Consider the following 23,885-nt stretch of genomic DNA (forward strand, 5'->3'; position numbering starts at 1 on the left):
GAAGAAATTTCTGAGGATGTACGTCTGGAGTACAGCATTGTACGGTAGTGAAACATGGACTGTGGGAAAACCTGAACAGAAGAGAATCGAAGCATTTGAGATGTGGTGCTATAGCCGAATGTTGAAAATTAGGTGGACTGATAAGGTAAGGAATGAGGAGGTTCTATGCAGAATCGGAGAGGAAAGGAATATGTGGAAAACACTGATAAGGAGAAGGGACAGGATGATAGGACATCTGCTAAGACATGAGGGAATGACTTCCATGGTACTAGAGGGAGCTGTAGAGGGCAAAAACTGTAGAGGAAGACAGAGATTGGAATACGTCAAGCAAATAATTGAGGACGTAGGTTGCAAGTGCTACTCTGAGATGAAGAGGTTAGCACAGGAAAGGAATTCGTGGCGGGCCGCATCAAACCAGTCAGTAGACTGATGACCATAAAAGAAAACTATGAGTAGAGACAGGTAGAAGGTGTGCACTGAAGCCATGGGCGAGGAATTGTCTGATGACGTGATAGACGAAGAAATGGTAGTCGATATGGAGGACATAAGGGCTCCAATGTTAAATGAGAGTTTAAAAGGACTTTGGAAAACTTGCAGTCAAATAAAGTGGAAGTCATCTATAACGTTCCTTAGGAATTTTTAATATCATTTGGGGCAGTGGCAACAAATGAATAATCAAGTCATTGTGTACAATCTATGAGATTGGCGACAAATTATCCGACTCTGTGCGAGAACTATCGAGCAGTCAGCTTGACAAGTAACGCATCAAACTTGCCTAGAAGAGTAACACACAGACGCCTATTAGTATCAGACATCCGCCTTAGTTTAAGAAAGAAAATTCTGAGAATTTACGTCTGGAGCACAACATTGTATGGCAATGAGACGTCGACAGTCGGAAGACCGGAACGGAATAGAATAGGTGAATTTGAGATGTGGTGCTACAGGAGGACGTTGAAAACCTGGGTATTTCATAAGAAATTAGTTCCTTTGCCGAATCGGCAAGGTGTGAAACATGTGGAAAATACTGACAAGAAGAAGGGAGAGAATGGTATGACATCCGTTGAGGCCTCAGGAAATAACTACCTTGTTCGTAGAAAGAGCTGTAAGTGGTATAAACTATAGGGAAAGAAAAGGACGGGAATACATCCAACCAGCATCTGAGGACATTGGGTGCAAATATATAAGAGGTTGATACATTAGAGGAATTCCCGATGGGCCCCATCAAACCAGCCAGAAGACTGAGACTCAAGAGCTTTGTGCCATGAGATATAGACCAGTGTGTGTCGGCTTCCAGTAAATAGAATGCTCTAACAGCCCATCTGAGTTTCGTTCGAGCAAAATAGCTTAAAATTTTCTTTATCTCTACATCCCAGCTGTGAAACAGATAGTATGGTGTAGTCTCTTCATACGATCAATGAACAGGTGAAGAGATTCGTTATTAATACAAGGATGTCGCCACGAAAAACTACGTTCTCAAATAACTCACCCATATTTTGTTTGATAACCCATATGACCGCAATTTTTGAACTAACTGTTGCCTTCGTGCACAGACCAGTAGTTCTCGACAGTCAAGAAATACTGCATCCTCCCGATTGCCTTGAGCATGGATTTCAGGGAATCACATGAGAAACGCTCAGCGTTAAACACCAGGAATTTGGAACAAATCTTTTTTTCTGCCACCAGCTTTACTATTTTATTTAGTCTCTACCGGTTTCGTTATTGGCTTCTGTTTTCACATTAGATACTGCAAGGTGCAAAGCAGGATAACACAAGTATATGCTTTCCTACAATCTTACAACATGAAAGCATGATGTATTATTTACGTGATCTACACTAATTATTCAAAAATACGTCTCTGCCAAATACGGTAACATCTATGTGAGGAGTTATCATAAAAATTGTTTTAATGAATTTTCACTTTAGGAGATTTACACAATCAAAATGAGTTAACATGTACACTCTTATTAATATTAATTTAATTAATATTAATTTAGTTATATTATATTAATTTTTAACATTTTAATTTTATCTTTGGACTGATGATGATGATGACAGTGTTTGGTTTGTGGGGCGCTCAATTGCGCAGTTATCAGTGCCTGTACAAAGTCCCAATCTTAACACAGTCTAGTCTCGCCACTTTCCCGATGATAATGAAATCAGGAGGACAATGCAATCGCCCAGTCGGCGGTTGGAGAAAATCCCCGACACACCGGGAATCGCGAATCAGGAGCCCGTGACCCACAGGCAGCAACACTAGGCACTTTTTTGGGGGGGGGGGGTGCCTTCCTGGCGCCCAAAGGGAGGCGTGGGAGGCAAAGTGGGCAGGGGTTGCAACCCGAGGCCTGCCCACCACGTCCCGTTCCACCCTCCAGGAAGCAAGGGATGTGTAGCGAACGTGGAGTAGAGATACAATGAACATTAATGGTTTATTTAGTTATTTCCATTTCTTATCAACATTAATGCCACGAAGTATAGCAGGAAATCTGCGAAACTGCGTCACGAGGAGGAGGGCGCAGCAAGACATCAGACTCATTGAGACTATCGACTTGTAGTTTTTCCGAGGATACTCCGATGACGAGAGGATATATCGGTTCTAAGTTTGGAAGAGGAGGGGATCAGTTCTTCATGACAGGAACACCAAGCTCTGGGATGGGTTAAGGAAGATACTGCAAAGGAAACTGAAGAAAAATCGTCTGTATTTTGCACTATAGCGTTCGTTATGGAACTGTCAAAAATCAAGGATAATTTTCTCGCCATCAGCAAACAAGTAATGAGCTGCGTGTCCATAAATCCACTTCACAGAATTCGTCTTGGCTTGTGTGGAGTATCCTGCGTCCGGAAATAGGAGCACTTCCATACATATCTGATGAAGAATCGTACGGGCAATTACGGACAACATCTGTCGCACCAATAAACAGACACCCATTGCCGATCTGCACACCAGGCGATGCTCATCTGTGTCCAAAACATCCCAATGACACACAACGGGGTATCTGCGAGATGAATCCGGTGAATGCGTGTGTGGCGTACTTGTTTCCCATTGACGGTAAGGTACCGTGCTGACTGGTCGTCAGTGTCGAGATAAGGAGCGCACACCGATCGCCAAACAGCAAGCAAGTCGACATGGGGATGCTTCCCATCAACCACATTCGGTGACCTGTGCTGCTGAAGAAAACCACAGATCGTCTCCGTGGATGTCAAGTGCGCTGACATTATAGCAGTTCAACGAAAAAGTGGCGGAAGTAAAAGAACGGTGACGGGACAACCGAAGGCGGGATAGACGCTGAGAGTGGGTGTGGCGCGAGGGCCACCAATAAGTTAATAAGACGCGTAGGGCGACGGAGCCACAACGCCATTTGAGAGCCACTGAAAAGGGCTATCGCTCTGTCAGGCACAAAAATGGTTCAAATGGCTCTGAGCACTATGGGACTCACCTGCTGAGGTCATTAGTCCCCTAGAACTTAGAACTAGTTAAACCTAACTAACCTAAGGACATCACAAACATCCATGCCCGAGGCAGGATTCGAACCTGCGACCGTAGCGGTCTTGCGGTTCCAGACTGCAGCGCCTTTAACCGCACGGCCACTTTGGCCGGCTGTCAGGCACATGATACAGACCTAAACCGCCCCTACACAGCGAGAGGGTGAGAGTCTCGTACCTTATCAAGGTACATCCGGGAGAAAACGTGCAAAACACAGGAATTTTTAAGAATCGCGGAAATTTTTCATTGTTTCAAATGGTTCAAATGGCTCTGAGCACTATGGGACTCAACTGCTGTGGTCATAAGTCCCCTAGAACTTAGAACTACTTAAACCTAACTAACCTAAGGACATCACACACATCCATGCCCGAGGCAGGATTCGAACCTGCGACCGTAGCAGTCGCACGGTTCCGGACTGCGCGCCTAGAACCGCGAGACCACCGCGGCCGGCTCATTGTTTCAGTTTTTCAGTTAAAACTGACATTCTAGGAAAGAATATTACTGTATCCCGCTACTGCACTATAATACTGCAGAGATAGAACATAAACGACAGGAAAAAGCTTAGTAAAACTGAAGTTGCAAAGGAACAATGCACACACAAGCGTCTGACAACAGCAAAACGTATCGAGGGCTTTAGGACGAAGACTATGCAGTACCTTGCAACAGCAAACTGCTTCCGATGAGTGTGACGTCACAACTGTTTACATTAGGTTCGATGTAGTCGTTGACAGTGGATTCATACGCAGTTTGGTCGCCTATGAACAGTACTTTCTTCCGCTTCTGGCAACTTAAAATGTGGCTGTTAGCTATGTAGGCGTGGCAGAAAAAATTTTCTGTCGCGCCCAAGCTGCCAAATTCGCGCATGCGCAGAGCAGTCTGAGTTGTAGAGGGGAGGGGGTAGTCTCCACGTGACCCGTGTTTACGTTTGGTGATTTTGCTGTTTCCTTTTCGTTTACAGCTCTCATGTCAAATGAACACAAGCGGATTTCTGTGGTCTGGAGCTATCAAGTGAATTAAAGTACATTCACATAATTACAGAAGGCTAAAATATGTTATTAGTTTCAGTTTTCTTATCAAAAGATATGTGGTCTTTATTAATCTTTTCCGCTGAGGCAGTCAATTTATTTGAAACAAAGCGTTTCATTCCATTCTATTGGCTAGTTTCAACTGTTCAATAAATTTCAAGTGCATGTTTTCATCTTCCGGTACATGTGGCATTATGCCATAATAAAGAAGATAGTACAGTGGTGCCATTCCAAATAAGTTTACATCCCAAAACCCACACTGGAAAGCTTAATATCAGACTGGGGCCTAATTCATTGTGAATCTGGACATACGACTGTGCACTGTAAGTCGAGTTATGGGTTTTAGTATAGTTTACGAAATTCCGATGCTCTTGGAGTTTCCTGTGATGTCCTGCTTCTTTTATGACATGATTTAAGATCACTGAATGCTTTATACTTACAAGCATACGGGCTTCCTATTTCATCATAGCTGTGCACGCGCAGTAACGCTTGTTTCCGGCGCTCTCTGGCAACTGCTGAAGCGAAACCATTTCTAACACGTAGCAGGAAAATTGCGAATCGGATCTTGAAAAGAGTTACTTTGAAAGTAAACTTCCTTTTACGCAAGATAAATTATGTTAAGTGCGAGACCGTGCGATGAATATCTTAAATCACAGAGCGTTTGACCCTCATTTAAACTTAATACGTTGACAACCAGCGTCTCTGAAGAAATTAGAGCACGGAAAACCAGAAATGTATGTCATTATTAAAATTTTACTGGGACATTTGTCTGATGTAGGTCCTATCTTTAAGTGTAACACACGCAAGAAAGACCAATATAAGTGAAAGCTTCTATTTTCTCATTAATCTTAGAGACCAACATTACATGAGAAAGCTTGGCTTTTCTTGTAGCTACACCATGTATCTAATTTAAACCATTAGCTTCTTGTAATTGTGTGTTATTCCTGCTACTTAACATTGCTGTTGCTATTGGCTGACTACATCACGTGCCCTACGCTCTAAATATCTGCTGCCATCGGCTGGCGTGATCAGTTACATGAGCTTACAAAATCGGATCGTTATCTCGATTTCAATTCTTCGGAATCTAAAGTGCTGTTTTTGGTGGAGTTCGAAATTATACTTTCGTGATACGAAAATATGCAGCATATAGTAATACGAAAATATGCAGCATACATGTTGCTGCACATCAAAGATCTTTCAAAAACGTGTTTTTTTTTCTTTTCTAAAGTGGCAGAAAGTTCTAGGACGGTGTGTGAAACCTTAACCATTCAAAGGGTTGCTAATTTTTACAGTTCTGAGGGAAAGTGTACTGCCACCCAGGAATAAACTGTGTTTTTAACCGAGAAATCTGAGAAAAATCCGGGAATTTTTTTTCTTGTCCGAGTATACACCCTGCTTATCTTGAACAACAAACTGTGGCAAGAAAATGATCCCAATGCCGCTAGCATAAGGCGGGCCATGGATGGCGGAGTGGAAAGAATCTGTGCCACGTCGGGATACGTGACGCGAAATATACATTAACACTAGAAATACACAGCGAACTTCGTTCTGCCTCTGAAAATCTTGATATGTTATAGCTGGCCCGGCAGACGTTGTTTTGCCATATAAATCATCTTTAGTCTATAAGAATAATGTGTACGTGTAACACAATGTATACGTGTAACACAATAGCCATTGTTGGTGGAAGCTCGTGACACAAACAATAATAATTGCCGAAAACTGTGTAGGGAGTGAGAAAAGGTTTAGGGGGAAGTCCGGCAGTGTCGGCCACTATTAGTTCTATCGTTTCTACGGTAGATCGCGCGGATTTAACAATTGCAACCAATAGACGGCTCATCCATGAGCATACAAACATAGCGGCAATTTCGTGTCGAAACGTGTTCGCCAGCATTATGAATAAGGCCAAGCGCACACGCATCGATTTTTATCGTAAGCAAAAATATTGTACGATTAAATTCTTTTAGAGGAACAAGGGACAGCGTAGGAACTTCTTTGTTCCACTAAAAGAATTTGATCCTACAATATTTTTGCTTACGATAAAAATCGATGCGTGTGCGCTAGGCCTAAATGTCGGTTTGGCGAATGACATGTGCTTCCAAGTTAAACTTCTCGGTCTAGTTACCTCGATTCAAAGAGGGATATTTGAGTGGTTGCTTTTGATACGTCTTCTTCAGTTACCTATCTATCGAATAGTGAAAGGCTATCACCGGTAGACACCTGGCGGGGATAACTGATCAAGTGATAATTGATCAGTTATCGACCAGGGTTGAAAATTATTAAATTACTAAAACCGCTATTGAAAAATAGGGGTTGGTGGTAGAAGGTTGAAAATTTAGGGTTGCGTGTATTTTGTAATGCCACATCATAAAAAAATAAAAATAAAAAGTTCTGTCCAAAAAGTAAGAAAAAATTTTTGGGGTGGACCACCCTTATCACTTAGGGGTATGAAAAATAGATGATGACCGATTCTCAGACCTACCGAATATTCATGTGAAATTTCATCACAATCGATCGAGCCGTTTCGGAGGAGTATGGCAACTAACACTGTGACACGAGAATTTTATATATAAGGACATTGTGTCCGTTGCAGATGATCGACTTCTCGCAAACGGTGATCTAAGAGCCCACCACGTAGTTGAGAAAGAAGGCGCCGGCTGTTGAGGGTAATCCTGCACCGCAGATCACCTGCGAAATCGAGTCTCCTGCGTCATCCGAACAAGACACAGACAGGGAAAAAGCTCCACAGGCGCAAAGATGCGATCTGGTGCCCGTATCATAGAGACTCGCCACTTGCACGAGTTTCACCAGCGCCACAGGCGGCGCTGAGGATGTCGATATTGACTTTGCCTCGGCCAATTGCCGGCCGAATACAATCCGCTAATGAACGGACGACAACGGACGGAAGCCTACTCGGAAGACAGAAGAACAGCTCTCGCCCACTTGGTTGTAGATCATCGTCCAGGGCTGACTTAGACAGGGAACGTCGATTAGTGAACTTCTAGAAGTGAAGAGGCAGTTTCTGTAGATTGCATTTGCATTTTACCGTGAATTTTACTTAAGATTATTTTCACTTAGCCGTCGACGACTTTTTTATGTTGTGTTACATGCAGTGCTGCAAACTTCATTATTCAAATTCACAAATAAAAGTAAACCTTTTCAACTCATTTGTGTGACTTTATTACTAATTTTTTGACGTGTTGTAGAATCTTCGTTCTCCTATCCTATTACCTGACCCTTGGGCATAGCTGTGCAATAGTGAAAGGGATATGTTGTCCCGGTGTACTGCACCAGAAGCCGTTTCACGAACTCACAAACTCGGCCTACCGTAACAACAGTGGCAACTCGGCCTCCACAGCCGTAGCGACGAAGCCTTTACAAAACTGGTGACGAGGGTTTACGGAAGAGTCCTAAGCATCGTGTAGTATCAGCTACGAGCAAAAGAGCAGCGCTGTCCGAAAGAAGCTGAGCACCTGTAGCCATGGTGCTCGATTTGTGGACGTCAAGGCAGCTACCGGAAGCTTCGTTGTAGGTGGTAACCATACCAGTCACTCCCTGACCTCAGCACCGCTACGCAGAACAATGACGAGATTGTCCGCATAAACAATACATGGTCACCGAGAGACATCCCAGGGAGGCGTTGACAGAGGCCGCAAAGCAACGGTTGCTTGGCGAAAGCATACAACCGTGCACAGAGCGGGCAGCCTTGACGCACTGATCGACGTATCGAGATGGGTAGAGCGAGAAGGCCATTGTAGAGTACAAGGGACGTAGCTCCACGAAGGATCCGCGTTCCGACGTCGACGGTAGTATCAGGGTATTCCGCATTGTGGAATACCCCTTCTAGATATTAGGGATTGGCCCGATCGATTGTCTGGCTGAAGTCAAGAGCTGCCAAAAGTCCAGTCATACGACAAGCGTGAGCAAGAGCGATTACGTCCTGATAGCGACAGAGGGCAGTACGGATGTTGTTAGCACCTCCTTCAAGAAGTTTGATCGGGAGAAACCACGTACCGAGCTGTCCGTTTACGCCGCGCAGCTAACAGTCGGGTAAAAATCCCTGTGTCGCTATTGAGTAACGTCAAGGGGAGGTAACTGCACATCCGTGAGGTACCCCGAGGCTTGTGGATGGGGATGAGCAAAACCATCGAGGAAACCGTCTGGAATTAGCATGAAATGTGACATAAGGTCCTGACAAATTTCCGTTCACACTGGCGCCTGAAGGGGACGAAATGTCTGATAAAACTCCAGTGGGAGGTCTTCAGGGTCAGGCGACCTTTTCGTAGACCCCATCTGGAGCAACTAGACCACGAGCTGCTTGCTGCCTTTGGACTGAATTATGACCTGTGTACTATATATCGATTGTGTAGATCATACTCCCCTATGGGACTGAGCCTGTGGTGGTTCTTTGCTGTTAAGATCAAGAACGTACATGTTATCATACTTCGAGTGCGTAAATTCTGTGCAACAATTACTGTCATAATTCTCCACATTACATGGTTGATGTTGCCGTATTTGGCGAAAATTTATGTTTGAATAATTGACGTACATTAAGTAAGTAGCCGACGCTTCAAACATTTTTGCACAATATAAGATTGTAGGAAGTCACGTATTTGTATTATTCTGATTTGCATCTTTCAGTCCAGAATGAGATTTTCACTCTGCAGTGGAGTGTGCGCGCTGATATGAAACTTCCTGGCAGATTAAAACTGTGTGCCCGACCGAGACTCGAACTCGGGACCTTTGCCTTTCGCGGGCAAGTGCTCTACCATCTGAGCTACCGAAGCACGACTCACGCCCGGTACTCATAGCTTTACTTCTGCCAGTACCTCGTGTCCTACCTTCCAAAGTTAACAGAAGCTCTCCTGCCATCCCTTAGGCTAAGCCATGTCTCCGCAGTATCCTTTCTTTCAGGAGTGCTAGTTCTGCAAGATTCGCAGGAGAGCTTCAGAAAAGTTTGGAAGGTAGGAGGCGAGATACTGGCAGAAGTAAAGCTGTGAGGACCGGGCGTGAGTCGTGCTTCGGTAGCTCAGATGATAGAGCACTTGCCCGCGAAAGGCAAAGGTCCCGAGTTCGAGTCTCGGTCGGGACAACAGTTTTAATCTGCCAGGAAGTTTTGCATCTTTCAGTGTTTCCTGTGAAAATAGTAGCCAATAGCCAGCAGAAAATGGTAAATTTATGGTAAGGTCCTATGGGACCAAACTGCTGAGGTCATCGGTCCCTAGGCTAACTTTAACTTACGTTAAGGAGAAAACACACATCCATACCCGAGGGAGCTGCGCGAACCGTGGCAACGCGCCTCACACCGCGCGGCTAGCCAGCAGAGACTAAATAAGTTGTAGTACTGTTGGGACAAACAACGATTGTTTCCAAATACACAGCCGGAAACTGCACCAGGAAAGACGATGTCGACCTTATTCCAATGACGACATGTACTACCTGGGGGACAGCAGATGTACTAGTAACGGTTTCAACGTCGTCTGCTAACATACAGCGTAGTGGTATAGCTACCAGAGCGCCATCTGTGTCTACCCTTTGATGCGGAATGCTCACAGCCAGAGAGATCAGTGTGCTGCAAACGTGTGAAGCAAGCAGGCAACCAAGCCGTGGCCACTCGTGGTTCCTCCAGCCAAATGAGCGAGTTTTGAAGGTGTGAAATTGTGGCCTTCCGAGTGGCGGAATTGTCCTTTCGGAGAATTGCTACGCAAGTTCGACGTGCTGCGTCAGTTGCGCAGCAGTAGTGACATCGCTGGTCACGTGAACATACGCACACCCGTAGACGAATTTTGGACGACCGCACATCACAGACGTCCGCCAGGATGGTGATACTGTAATGGGAGCAGTGGCAGATAATAGAGATAGCTAGTGAGCCCAGACATGTTTACACGACCTGTTGCGAACTTACTGGCAGTGGGGCTTCAGGTATGCACCCCTCTAGCTCGTCTTCCACTCACGTCACACCGTCAGTGGGCACGGCTCGACTGGTGCCGTCAGAGGATGACTTGGAGGATGGAATGAGCGCTGTGGTCTTCAGCAAAGAGAGCGGATTCTGCCTGCCTGCGAATACAACATAGACCTGGCGAGCGCTGCCTCCTAGAATGCATTCGTCCAAGACACACTGGTCGCACCCGAGGTTTCATGGACAGGGGTGCGACAAGCTACAACCTTTGGTGTTTGTGGAGGAGACGTTAAACACTGCTCCGTAAGTGCAGAGTGTTATTAGACCCGTTCCTTTGCCAGAAGGTGATGTGTTTTTTTCAACAGGATAATTCTCGCCCACACACTGCAAGTGAAACTCAATGTGCTTGACGAGACGTGCAGCACCTTACCCGGCCACCAAGATCTCTGTACTCTCCAATAGAGCAGGTGAGGATACGATGGGAAGAGAAGTGACGCGTACAACTCGGCGACCAACAGATCGAGCACGGGTGGCATAACGTATCCCAGGACAGTATTCGACAACTGTATGATCGACTGGATGCCAGACAGCGACTGCAGTGCCGCGCTTGAAGATTACACCACTTTCTAAATTTGGTATTTCAGCAAGGGCCTATACCAGGTACCTCAGAGCTGTTTGTGCTGTAAGGTATCAGGCAAATGCAACACCTTCCATGAAAACCCGGACATGATAGCAAATCCGGCAATATGTCACATAGCTCCGAATAAATCCTGACATTAAATTAACCAAAGTAATACGATCAACGAGTGAGCCAATGGAATACCACAGACTAACACAAGAACGCCTAAATGCATGTCATACCTTCCCACCGCGAAACAGACGCAGTTCCAAGGGGAGAAACGAGAACAGAAGCCGAGAGCAGAGCCGTGTAGGCTAGAAGGCCCTACGATAAGAGCGGGACAATGGGACACCCTCATCGCCAGCCGACCACCAAGAGGTCCATCCCCCAGCCCATGTTAAAAGATAGAGCCGTCTAGAAGAACAGTATAGATCTTACGATAACACTAAAAGGGCCACACCAGCTGCAAATTTTAGCATGAGACTTTACGCATCTCTGTTACGTAGTGAACATTAAAAACATTGCCCCACCACGAAAAGTATAATGTTTCTGATTGGATAGACAGAATTTTTGAAGGAAGAGCTTAAGGTTAACATTGAGAGACTGATTGGTCACTTGAAAACACAGCCAGATACCTTTTTCTTAAACCAACTTCGGTAAACAGTAGTAAGGATAAGTTCGAGAGAGTTGCTACCGAGACGGCGAGGTGTGTGGAGATGCGCCGCCAGCCGCCCCTGACGCTGCTAACCACCGACAAGGTAATGAATGCACTCGATGCAGCATAAGAATGCATAAGGTTTCACTCAGAACTGCAGAAGTCTCCACTCAGAACTGCAGAAGTCTCATCCGTTACATCCCCTTTTTACGTAATACTGGTGTCGATCGTCAATTAAACTTCGTGGTATTCACATTTGCTGCTTGAAGTTAAAATCTGAAACGCGATGATTTTTCTGTTATATAATTATTGAGAAACCACATCAGCCACTGTAATTTACGACAAGTTAAATAAGTAATTAAAGATAATTGAGGGTCAATGTAGACCATTTTTGATAGTTTTCTCTTTCATGAAACTTAATTTAAACCTAGATTATAGATGTGATATGGCATAGGTCATCCTTTGAACCATTATAGAACTTGGAAACCCATTCAGGGAATATTCGTTCACATTTTTGTTGAGCGCAGTTGATTTTTATCATCCTGTATTAAAATATTTCCTTTTATCAATAGTACAATTTATATACAATGCTTTGTGAGTAGAATAAAAATTCCAATGGTAAACTTAACTGCTTTTTCGATATTATTTTACCAGCTAACTAAAAATAGGAAAGCCTTGAACCCCTTCCACTAAATTTAGTTAGTATTAAGATTCTTCTACAGGGAGTGCAGTGGAGATGACTCTGAAATCATTAAGTATTTGATTATATCATCGCTACTCTCACTGAACTCTTCTGAATTCTGCATGTCATGTGTGGTCTGGCGTCTCCTTACCAGCAACAGGTCTCAGGTTCAAACTAGTCAATTCCCTAAAAAAACACGCTCAGAGCGTCGTTGTGCGAAAGTGGTAGGGAGACACGACTTAGAACATCATTTCGTGTACTCTATAGGAGCTGTTGCGACAATAAATCTTGAGTGAATTGGAAACATTTAAAAAGGTGTAGTAATTTTTTTCCTGCAGTGTATTTGCAGGCTGTGTATAATAATTTGAAGAAACGTTTATTAACGTCACACAGTTTATTATGATTTTCTGAGAAGGCGTATGTTCTGTGTCAAAGGCGCTGAGGTGGCTTCGCCGTGGAATCTCAGATGAGCAGGTGGAGCGTGAGATGGAACGCATTCGGGCGTCCCTAGCTGTAGACGGCACCCAGGATGGCGGCGCCGGACGCCTCACGCTCAAGGAGATCTGTTCCAGAGCCCCGCTCAAGGGCTTCGCCATCGTCGCCACCCTCGGCGCCAATATGCAGCTATGCGGCTCCTTTGCTGTGCTCAACTATGCCGTCATGATGTTCGATGAGGCCGGCGGATCTGTGCCTTCCGAGGTGGCAACAATCATTCTAGGTGCGCTGCAGGTACGTTACGTAGCTCAGTATGTGAGGCAGTCTCCGTCTGCAGCGTTTCCCTTTTAAGTTAACGATGTTTGTCAAACTTCATTGTAGCTGACCATCTTATGTTTATTTTTATATTATTTTTGTACTTCGCGCTACCGGTCTCGATCAACGGACAGACAAAATCCTTAAAGTGCACAGCTCACAATACACCGACAAAATAAAAATTTGGGCGTTAAATAACGCAGCAATTGCTTACTAAGCGTACCCAGCTTGTCACTATAACATTTGAAGTAAACAACTTCGACGTAGATAGAAAAACGTAGCTTCTGTTGTAACCAATAATCTGCAAAAGACATAGTAGATATGTAGGAGACGCACACAGGACGATCGTACATTTCAGACTGAAGAAGCCTATAACGCACTTGTAGTATATATATATATATATATATATATATATATATATATATATATATATATATATAGGGTGAGTCACCTAACACTACCGCTGGATATATTTCGTAAACCACATCAAATATTGACGAATCGATTCCACAGACCGAACGTGAGGAGAGGGGCTAGTGTAATTGGTTAATACAAACCATAAAAAAATGCACGGAAGTATGTTTTTAACACAAACTTACGTATTTTAACATGGAACCACGTTAGTTTTGTTAGCACATCTGAACATATAAACAAATACGTAATCAGTGCCGTTTGTTGCATTGTAAAATGTTAATTACATCCGGAGATATTGTAACCTAAAGTTGACGCTTGAGTATCACTCCTCCGCTGTTCGATCGTGTGTATCGGAGAGCACCGAATTACGTAGGGATCCAAAGGGAACGGTGATGGACCTTAGGTACAGAAGAGACTGGAACAGCACATTACGTCCACATGATAACACCTTTTTATTGGTCTTTTTCACTGACGCACATGTACATTACCATGAGGGGTGAGGTACACGTACACACGTGGTTTCCGTTTTCAATTACGGAGTGGAATAGAGTGTGTCTCGACATGTCAGGCCAATAGATGTTCAATGTGGTGGCCATCATTTGCTGCACACAATTGCAATCTCTGGCGTAATGAATGTCGTACACGCCGCAGTACATCTGGTGTAATGTCGCCGCAGGTTGCCACAATACGTTGTTTCATATCCTTTGTGGTTGTAGGCACATCACGGTACACATTCTCCTTTAACGCACCCCACAGAAAGAAGTTCAGAGGTGTAAGATCAGGAGAACGGGCTGGCCAATTTATACGTCCTCCACGTCCTCGTATGTGCCGTTTTACTTGTTTGAGATACCGCTGGCGGCCGGAGTGGCCGAGCGGTTCTAGGCGCTACAGTCTGGAACCGCACGACCGCTACGGCCGCAGGTTCGAATCCTGCCTCGGGCATGGATGTGTGTGATATCGTTTAGCTAGGTTTAAGTAGTTCTAAGTTCTAGGGGACTGATGACCTCAGATGTTAAGTCCCATAGTGCTCAGAGCCATTTGAACCATTTTTTTGAGATCCCACTGTTCACATATTCCTTTCACTGATATGATTAAAAAACGCTAATTTTCTCAAATTCACTAAAATACGACACATAACCTTAAAGCATATTAACTCCATGTTTTCGAATTTACTTTTTATTAGTTTGCCATTGCACGTTTTCTAAAGCTTTCTATCACTACACATGCCACTTTACTGTAAGCGTTTTCATGATTATGCTTTGTTGACACCGTTTGTTAAGTACGTTTCTCGTTAAATTTACATCGTTGTTACATCTATGTACTACAAAACACTCCAAAGCTCTCACATGTACCTGCGATATGTACACATGATCGATGTTACAGCTACAGACGCTCTCTTACCGTCTTTGTCCAAGATTCGCAGCGATTTTAATTAGATCTTTGATGTAACATCTGCTACATCGAAGTTCTTTAACCACAGCCCACATGTTTGTATGTAAACATAGTGTAGTGCACATCATAATAGTGTAATATGGAGATATACCTGATATATGGACGTGAAAATGTCCATTAGTGTGTAACTAAGTGGCAAAACTATCATCACAGCATAACTGTAATATTGGTGCTTCATCTTTTTGTAAGTACAAATATATTTTCGTCAAATGCTGCCTTACCACTTACAATTGTCCCACTTGTATTTGTGTAGTCGCCAGCAAATAATTTTTTTGTATTTATACAGTGATCTCCAACAGTACAAACATGTAAAGGAATTTATAAACACATGAAGATGGGCGCAAGCCCGAAACCGGTCGTGGGACGAATAAACAACCTTTTATTGTGACTGGTAGCGGATATTTTTCTACAACCCCATAAAGGAACAGTCACGGAGTTCGACAGCATCCACTATGGATAAAATTCATGAAATGTCTCTGATAGATGTGTTACTCAGGTGACATCCAGTGGCTAGTCGACGTACGAAGCCACTCACCTCTCTTGAGTGACTCTTTCTGCTGTTACTGCTTTTCTACTGACAACACAGTTCTCCACACCTCCTTTCATACTGGCGAGTCTGCCTCGTGTGACGTCTAGTGAACAATTCCGCATCACATAGGTGTACAGATGCTTCTGGCCCGATGCTGTATTTCGTTTTTGTAGCCTATTACAGCTTAGCAATGATGGGGAATGAAACAGTGCAGAAGAAATCGAGTTACTGGACTGTTGGAATGAGCGATGTTTCGCGTTTTGACTTGTATCTTTTTTTCTTGGTCATCATTCTTCTGATTGGCTTGATGCGTCCCGCCACGAATTCCTCTCCTACGCCAACCTCTTCATCTTAGAGTAGCACTTACAACCTACGACCTCAATTATTTGCTGGATATATTCCAATCTCTGTCTTCTTCTATAGTTTTTGCCCTCTACACTTTCATCTAGTACCATGAAATTCGATCCCTGAGGTCTTAACAGGTGTCCTATCAACCTGTACCTTCCCCTTGTCAGTGTTTTCCACATATTATTTTCCTCTCCAATCCCGGCAGAATCTCCTCATTCCTTACCTTATCAGTCCATCTAATTTCTAACATTCGCCTGTGGCACCAAATCTCAAATGCTTCGATTCTCTCCTGTTCCGCCGGCCGGGGTGGCCGAGTGGTTCTAGGCTCTACAGTCTGGAACCGCGCATGGATGTGTGTGATTCCCTTAGGTTAGTTAGGTTTAAGTAGTTGTGAGTTCTAGGGCACTGATGACCTCAGAAGTTAAGCCCATAGTCCTCCGAGCCATTTTTGTTCTCTCCTGTTCCGGTTTTCCCACAGTCCATGTTTCATTGCCATACATACGAATAAGAATTACTGATATGTAACTCGCGTTCATCTCAATAAAGGATTAAATACACTAAATAGGAGAGATTTCCTGTGGTGGGATAGACTTTTTGAAACCATCTCTACGGTTGTGTAGGTTAATATCACAGGTATCACTCACTGTAGCCACGCACCCTGGTGAGCCCTCGTTTGTAAGTATTGTCGACAAAATTTCAGAATTATGCGTGATGCTCAGTATCGTTAAAAAAGTTGAATCAAGTTTTCTAGTTGCGTAGCGTAATGGATAGGATTATAGCTTCACATGCTTGAAGCTGTGGGTGCGAATCATGTCACATATAGCAAATTTTTCATTCATAAATCTTTATCGAAATTACGTTGATCATTATTTTTATTCAGTTAATTACTTTAACTGCAATTTCTATTCTGCTGTCACATCATTTTAATCTTTGTATGAACTTTTTTCATTTGTTTCAAATTTTCCTTATATCATTCTTTTCCATCTGAATGTTTGTGAATATGAATTTCACTAAATTTTTCAATTAACCACAACGGAGGGGTATCTGTTGAGAGACCAGACAAACGTGTGGTTCCTGAAGAGGGGCAGCAGCCTTTCCAGTAGTTGCAGGGGCAACAGTCTGGATGATTGACTGATCTGGCCTTGTAACACTAACCAAAACGGCCTTGATGTGCTGGTACTGCGAACGGCTGAAAGCAAGGGGAAACTACAGCCGTAATTTTTCCCGAGGGCATGCTGCTTTACTGTATGGTTAAATGATGATGGCGTCCTCTTGGGTAAAATATTCCGGAGGTAAAATAGTCCCCTATTCGGATCTCCGGGCGGGGACTACTCAGGAGGACGTCGTTATCAGGAGAAAGAAAACTGGCGTTCTACGGATCGGAGCGTGGAATGTCAGATCCCTTAATCGGGCAGGTAGCTTAGAAAATTTAAAAAGGGAAATGGATAGGTTAAAGTTAGATATAGTGGGAATTAGTGAAGTTCGCTGGCAGGAGGAACAAGACTTTTGGTCAGGCGAATACAGGGTCATAAACACAAAATCAAAACGGGGGAATGCAGGAGTAGGATTAATAATGAATAAAAAAATAGGAGTGCGGGTAAGCTACTACAAACAGCATAGTGAACGCATTATTGTGGCCAAGATAGACACGAAGCCCACGCCACCACAGTAGTACAAGTTTATATGCCAACTAGCTCTGCAGATGATGAAGAAATTGAAGAAATGTATGATGAAATAAAAGAAATTATTCAGATAGTGAAGGGAGACGAAAATTTAATAGTCATAGGTGACTTGAATTCGGTAGTAGGAAAAGGAAGAGAAGGAAACGTAGTAGGTGAATACGGATTGGGGGGAAGAAATGAAAGAGGTAGCCGTCTGGTAGAATTTTGCACAGAGCACAACTTAATGATAGCTAACGCTTGGTTCAAGAATCATAAAAGAAGGTTGTATACATGGAAGAAGCCTGGAGATACTGACAGGTTTCAGATAGATTATGTAATGGTAAGACAGAGACTTAGGAACCAGGTTTTAAATTGTAAGACGTTTCCAGGGGCAGATATGGACTCTGACCACAATCTATTGGTTATGAACTGTAGATTAAAACTGAAGAAACTGCAAAAAGGTGGGAATTTAAGGAGATGGGACCTGGATAAACTGAAAGAACCAGAAGTTCGACAACCACATCCGAAGGTCTCGCTCTATCGTGGTACAACATGCAAAGTGTGGCTTTCATGAGCAATAAAAAGGGCGGAAATGATGTTTATGTTGATCTCTATTGCAATTTTCTGTAGATGTTCCGGAACTCTCGGAACCGAGGAGATGTAAAACTATTTTTGATGTGTGTACATTTGTCACAACACTGCAGTCAATATAAACATATTTAGTCTTTTGTTTTTTAACTGATAAATCGGAATTTTTAAATATTTGTTGTTGTTGTTGTTGTTGTTGTTGTTGTTGTTGTGGTCTTCAGTCCTGAGACTGGTTTGATGCAGCTCTCCATGCTACTCTATCCTGTGCAAGCTTCTTCATCTCCCAGTACCTACTGCAACCTACATCCTTCTGAATCTGCTTAGTGTATTCATCTCTTGGTCTCCCTCGACGATTTTTACCCTCCACGCTGCCCTCCAATACTAAATTGGTGATCCCTCGATGTCTCAGAACATATCCTACCAACCGATCCCTTCTTCTTGTGCCACAAGCTCCTCTTCTCCCAAATTCCATTCAATACCTCCTCATCAGTTATGTGATCTACCCATCTAATCTTCAGCGATCTTCTGTAGCACCACATTTCGAAATCTTCTATTCTCTTCTTGTCTAAGCTATTTATCCTCCACGTTTCACTTCGATACTTGGCTACACTCCATACAAATACTTTCAGAAACAACTTCCTGACATTTAAATCTATACACGATGTTAACAAATTTTTCTTCTTCACAAACGCTTTCCTTGCCGTTGCCAGTCTACATTTTATATCCTCTCTACTTCGACCATCATCAGTTATTTTGCTCCCCAAATAGCAAAACTCCTTTACTACTTTAAGTGTCTCATTTCCCAATCTAATTCCCTCAGCATCACCCGACTTCATTCAACTACATTCCATTATCCTCGTTTTGCTTTTGTTCATGTTCATCTTATACCCTCCTTTCAAGACACTGTCCATTCCGTTCAACTGCTCTTCCAAGCCATTTCCTGTCTCTGACAGAATTACAATGTCATCGTCAAACCTCAAAGTTTTTATTTCTTCTCCATGGATTTTAATTCCTACTCCGAATTTTTCTTTTGTTTCCTTTACTGCTTGCTCTATATACAGATTGAATAACATTGGGGAGAGGCTACAACCCTGTCTCACTCCCTTCCCAACCATTGCTTCCCTTTCATACCCCTCGACTCTTACAACTGCCATCTCCTTTCTGTACAAATTGTAAATAGCCTTTCGCTCCCTTTATTTTACCACTGCCACCTTCAGTATTTGAAAGAGAGTATTCCAATCAACATTCTCAAAAGCTTTCTCTAAGTCTACAGATGCTAGAAACGTAGGTTTGCCTTTCCTTAATCTTTCTTCTAAGATAAGTCGTAGGGTCAGTATTGCCTCGCGTGTTCCTATATTTCTACGGAATCCAAACTGATCGCCCCCGAGGTCGGCTTCTACTAGTTTTTCCATTCGTCTGTAAAGAATTCGCGTTAGTATTTTGCAGCTGTGACTTATTAAACTGATAGTTCGGTAATTTTCACATCTGTCTGCACCTGCTTTCTTTGGGATTGGGATTATTATATTCTTCTTGAAGTCTGAGGGTATTTCGCCTGTCTCATACATCTTGCTCACCAGATGGTAGAGTTATGTCAGGACTGGCTCTCCCAAGGCTATTAGTAGTTCTAATGAAATGTTGTGTACTCCCGGCGCCTTGTTTCGACTCTGGTCTTTCAGTGCTCTGTCAAACTCTTCACGCAATATCATATCTCCCATTTCATCTTTATCTACATCCTCTTCCATTTCCATGATATTGTCCTCAAGTACATCGCCCTTGTGTAGACCCTCTATATACTCCTTCCAACTTTCTACTTTCCCTTCTTTGCTTAGAACTGTGTTTCCATCGAAGCTCTTGATATTCATGCAAGTGGTTCTCTTTTCTCCAAAGCTCTCTTTAATTTTCCTGTAGGCAGTGTCTATCTTACCCCTAGTGAGATAATCCTCTACATCCTTGCATTTGTCCTCTAGCCATCCGTGCTTAGCCAGTTTGCACTTCCTGTCGATTTCATTTTTGAGACGTTTGTATTCCTTTTTGCCTGCTTCATTTACTGCATTTTTATATTTTCTCCTTTCATCAATTAAGTTCAGTTTTTCTTCTGTTACCCAAGGATTTCTAGCCGGCCGAAGTGGCCGTGCGGTTAAAGGCGCTGCAGTCTGGAACCGCACGACCGCTACGGTCGCAGGTTCGAATCCTGCCTCGGGCATGGATGTTTGTGATGTCCTTAGGTTAGTTAGGTTTAACTAGTTCTAAGTTCTAGGGGACTAATGACCTCAGCAGTTGAGTCCCATAGTGCTCAGAGCCATTTGAACCAAGGATTTCTACTAGCCCTCGTCTTTTTACCTCCTTGATCCTCTGCTGCCTTCACTATTTCATCCCTCAAATCTACCCATTCGTCTTCTACTGTATTTCTGTCCCCCATTCCTGTCAATTGTTCCCTTATGCTATTGCTGATACTCTGTACAACCTCTGGTTCTTTCAGTTTATCCAGGTCCCATCTCCTTAAATTCCCACCTTTTTGCAGTTTCTTCAGTTTCAATCTACAGTTCATAACCAATAGATTGTGGTCAAGAGTCCACATGTGCCCCTGGAAATGTCTTACAATTTAAAACCTGGTTCCTAAATCTCTGTCCTACCATTATGTAATCTATTTGATACCTTTTAGTACCTCCAAGGTTCTTCCATGTATACAATCTTCTTTCATGATTCTTAAACCAAGCGTTAGCTATGATTAAGTTATGCTCTGCGCAAAATTCTACCAGGCGACTTCCTCTTTCATTTCTTAGCCCAAAACCATATTTACCTACTATGTTTCCTCCTCTCCCTCTTCCTCCTCTTGAATTCCAGTCACCCATGATTATTAAATTTTCGTCTCCCTTCACTACCTGAATAATTTCTTTTATCTCATCATACATTTCATCAATTTCTTCATCATCTGCAGAGCTAGTTGGCATATAAACTTGTACTACTGTAGTAGGCGTGGGCTTTGTGTCTATCTTGGCCACAATAATGCGTTCACTATGCCGTTTGTAGGTGCTATTTTACCTCCGGAATATTTTACCCAAGAGGACGCCATCATCATTTAATCATACAGTAAAGCAGCATGCCCTCGGGAAAAATTACGGCTGTAGTTTCCCCTTGCTTTCAGCCGTTCGCAGTACCAGCTCAGCAAGGCCGTTTTGGTTAGTGTTACAAGGCCAGATCAGTCAATCATCTAGACTGTTGCCCCTGCAACTACTGAAAAGGCTGCTACCCCTTTTCAGGAACCACACGTTTGTCTGGCATCTCAACAAATGCCCTTCTGCTGTGGTTGCACCTACGGTACGGCCATCTGTATCGCTGATCACGCAAGCCTCCGCACCAAAGGCAAGCTCCATGGTTCATGGGGTGTGGGGGGGAGAATATTTTTGTCCCATAAATATAATCATAATGGGTTAAGCTATGTGATTCAGCCTTGTTATTCGTGTAATATTACACCAGTATCATTTGTGTTTCATCCATAAAAATGTGTCTGTTTAACTATAGGCACCACCTGCATCTTTTATTTTTTGGTGGTATTTCTGTAACTACATACTATCCCACACTGTAATTAGACAGCGAGTGAATTTTCCTAATTAGCTGTTTGACATATTGTTGTGTCTGTAACATAAGATCTTTGGGCAACAGCAGCAGTAAACTACATACTATTGGCTGTTCCATGCACTTTAATGTTTATATTCTATGATATAGGAGATGTTGTGTATAACACATCTTATACTGAATTAGTACGTTTCAGAATGAGTAACCATTGCAGCTGGGAAATAGGCAGCTGAATAAGTTTGAATATATGTTGTTATATCTATGTCACACTGTGTGCATAATACTCATAAATATAAAATTTATGTATGTATGTATGTATGTATGAACAATCTTTTGTAAGGTATGGTCATTGTATATACTTTATGTATAGTTTGTTCCCTTTGTGCAGATGACCCGTGGAATGTCTGAAATTGACCAAAGTCGATGTTAAAAAATAGAATAACTAGTACAGCTGTGTATGGTTTAACGCAGTTCTTAACATGTGTGTATGATGTCTGGCACTGCCTATAACATTATTTCCAATTAAACTGTATGTATATTCATAAATAATATTTACAATAACTTAAACAGTCACATCCACATTACCAAAATATTTTGAAAACAAGCAATGTACAAATATTTCTGAATGTTGACTTTCCATTTGTTGCCTTTTTCGACAGGTTGTTGGCACCTTGGTGTCTGCACTGGTGACAGACCGCCTAGGTCGACGACCCCTGCTGTTTCTCTCTAATGGGGTTGTCGGGACTTCGGTAGCAGTCCTGGGTGTCTACATGTACCTCAAGCAAGAGATGGAGGTGGACCTGTCTTCCTTTGGCTGGCTTCCTGCCACATGTCTCTCTATATATTGTTTGACACTGGCAGCTGGACTGAACTCACTGCCATATGTGGTGCTATCCGAAATAGTGGCTCCAAGGATCAGACCCTTGGCCGCCATTATCATGTACACAATGGTCACTGCCACTTCAGCCATCATTACCAAACTTTATCCAGCCATGTCGGAGACAATGGGAGCTTACGGCACCTTCTGGTTCTTTGCAGCTGTCTGTCTGGTCTGTGCTGTCATCGAATGTTGGTTGCTACCAGAAACCAAGGGACGACCTCTGGAGGACATTATCAAGGAACTCAATGGTGCAAAGGATGTCATTATCAACAGCTCCCAATGATGTGCTATTTTGCATTACAAGTATTTCTGAAATTTGTCACTTCTGTTTGCATAACATTTTGTCTCCTAGTTGCTGTTTCACCCTGTAGTAAAGCATTGCCTCCAGAATACTGCTAAACTGCGTCGTAATCTGAAAAGTGCCTTTTCTTGATAACTGATGCGTTATGTTCCAAAATTATTTTATTTAGCCACTGATTTGAAGAATCTATTAAAATAGACGTGAAATTGTGTGTATGATATTGTCCCAAATCTCGCTCCTCAGAAATCTTTTCAGCATGTGCATCTAATTATTCACCACTGAAAACGTCAAATAAGAAGACTTATGGTGAAAAGAGAGCTGGAGTATGCATACACAGAGTGTTTTGTACATGAAGAAGGAAGATTCCATTGTAATAGAATTGCTGTATGCTTAGTTACTATAGTGAGATCGGAGCACCATTACTGGATGAATGTCATACACAGTTAATTGTCAGTCATAGTGTAGTTAATTAACTGCACAGTTTTTTAATGTTGACTGCAAAAGGAAATGTTGGTGTAAGAGTCTACAACAAGCAATATTTATAGTTGATCAGTGATTCCCACAGTCTTTATGTTACAAAGTATGTCGTGATCCGTCTTCAACGCTTCAGATGTTTTCCAGAGAATATCAATGTGTTCTGCTCTACCTTTGGGACTGCAGCGAACTGCTGTCAAGTGCGTCACTCGTTATGGGGTGGCGTTTTGTGGGAAAACGAATAAATTAAAAAAGAAACAGATATAATTCTTTTGTAATGTAATATTCACTTTGTTTGCCAGCACCAAATATTCCAATATAATGCTAGTTCACATTGCATCAGTTTGCTTAATCATGTCAGACAGTTGCCAAATATACATGTTTCATTATTTTACATGTAACACTTGCATCTCTCATGCACCGTCAATACTCTGTCCCCAATGTTAATATTATCACTACTTCTACTCACACTTTCACGTTCTCTATCGTCGATTTCTTCACTGCTACCATCCGACCGACAATGACTGAACGTCGGCTCCGCTGGATGCGTTCAC

The 23,885-nt window shown here is 42.9% G+C and overlaps 1 protein-coding gene across 1 annotated transcript in view; it reads left to right on the forward strand.

Annotated features, from left to right (window-relative positions):
• Nucleotides 1-22,908, forward strand: part of LOC126194953 (facilitated trehalose transporter Tret1-like) — a 77,264-nt gene extending 54,356 nt beyond the window's left edge. The window contains exons 3-4 of the mRNA XM_049933341.1: nt 12,794-13,087; nt 22,336-22,908. Coding sequence (XP_049789298.1) covers nt 12,794-13,087; nt 22,336-22,839 — 798 coding nt within the window. The 3' untranslated portion in view covers nt 22,840-22,908. The remainder of the gene's footprint in view (nt 1-12,793; nt 13,088-22,335) is intronic.
• Nucleotides 22,909-23,885: the final 977 nt, after the last annotated feature.

The sequence above is a fragment of the Schistocerca nitens genome, chromosome 7 (genome assembly GCF_023898315.1).
Source record: "Schistocerca nitens isolate TAMUIC-IGC-003100 chromosome 7, iqSchNite1.1, whole genome shotgun sequence".
NCBI classification, from domain to species: Eukaryota; Metazoa; Arthropoda; class Insecta; order Orthoptera; family Acrididae; genus Schistocerca; species Schistocerca nitens.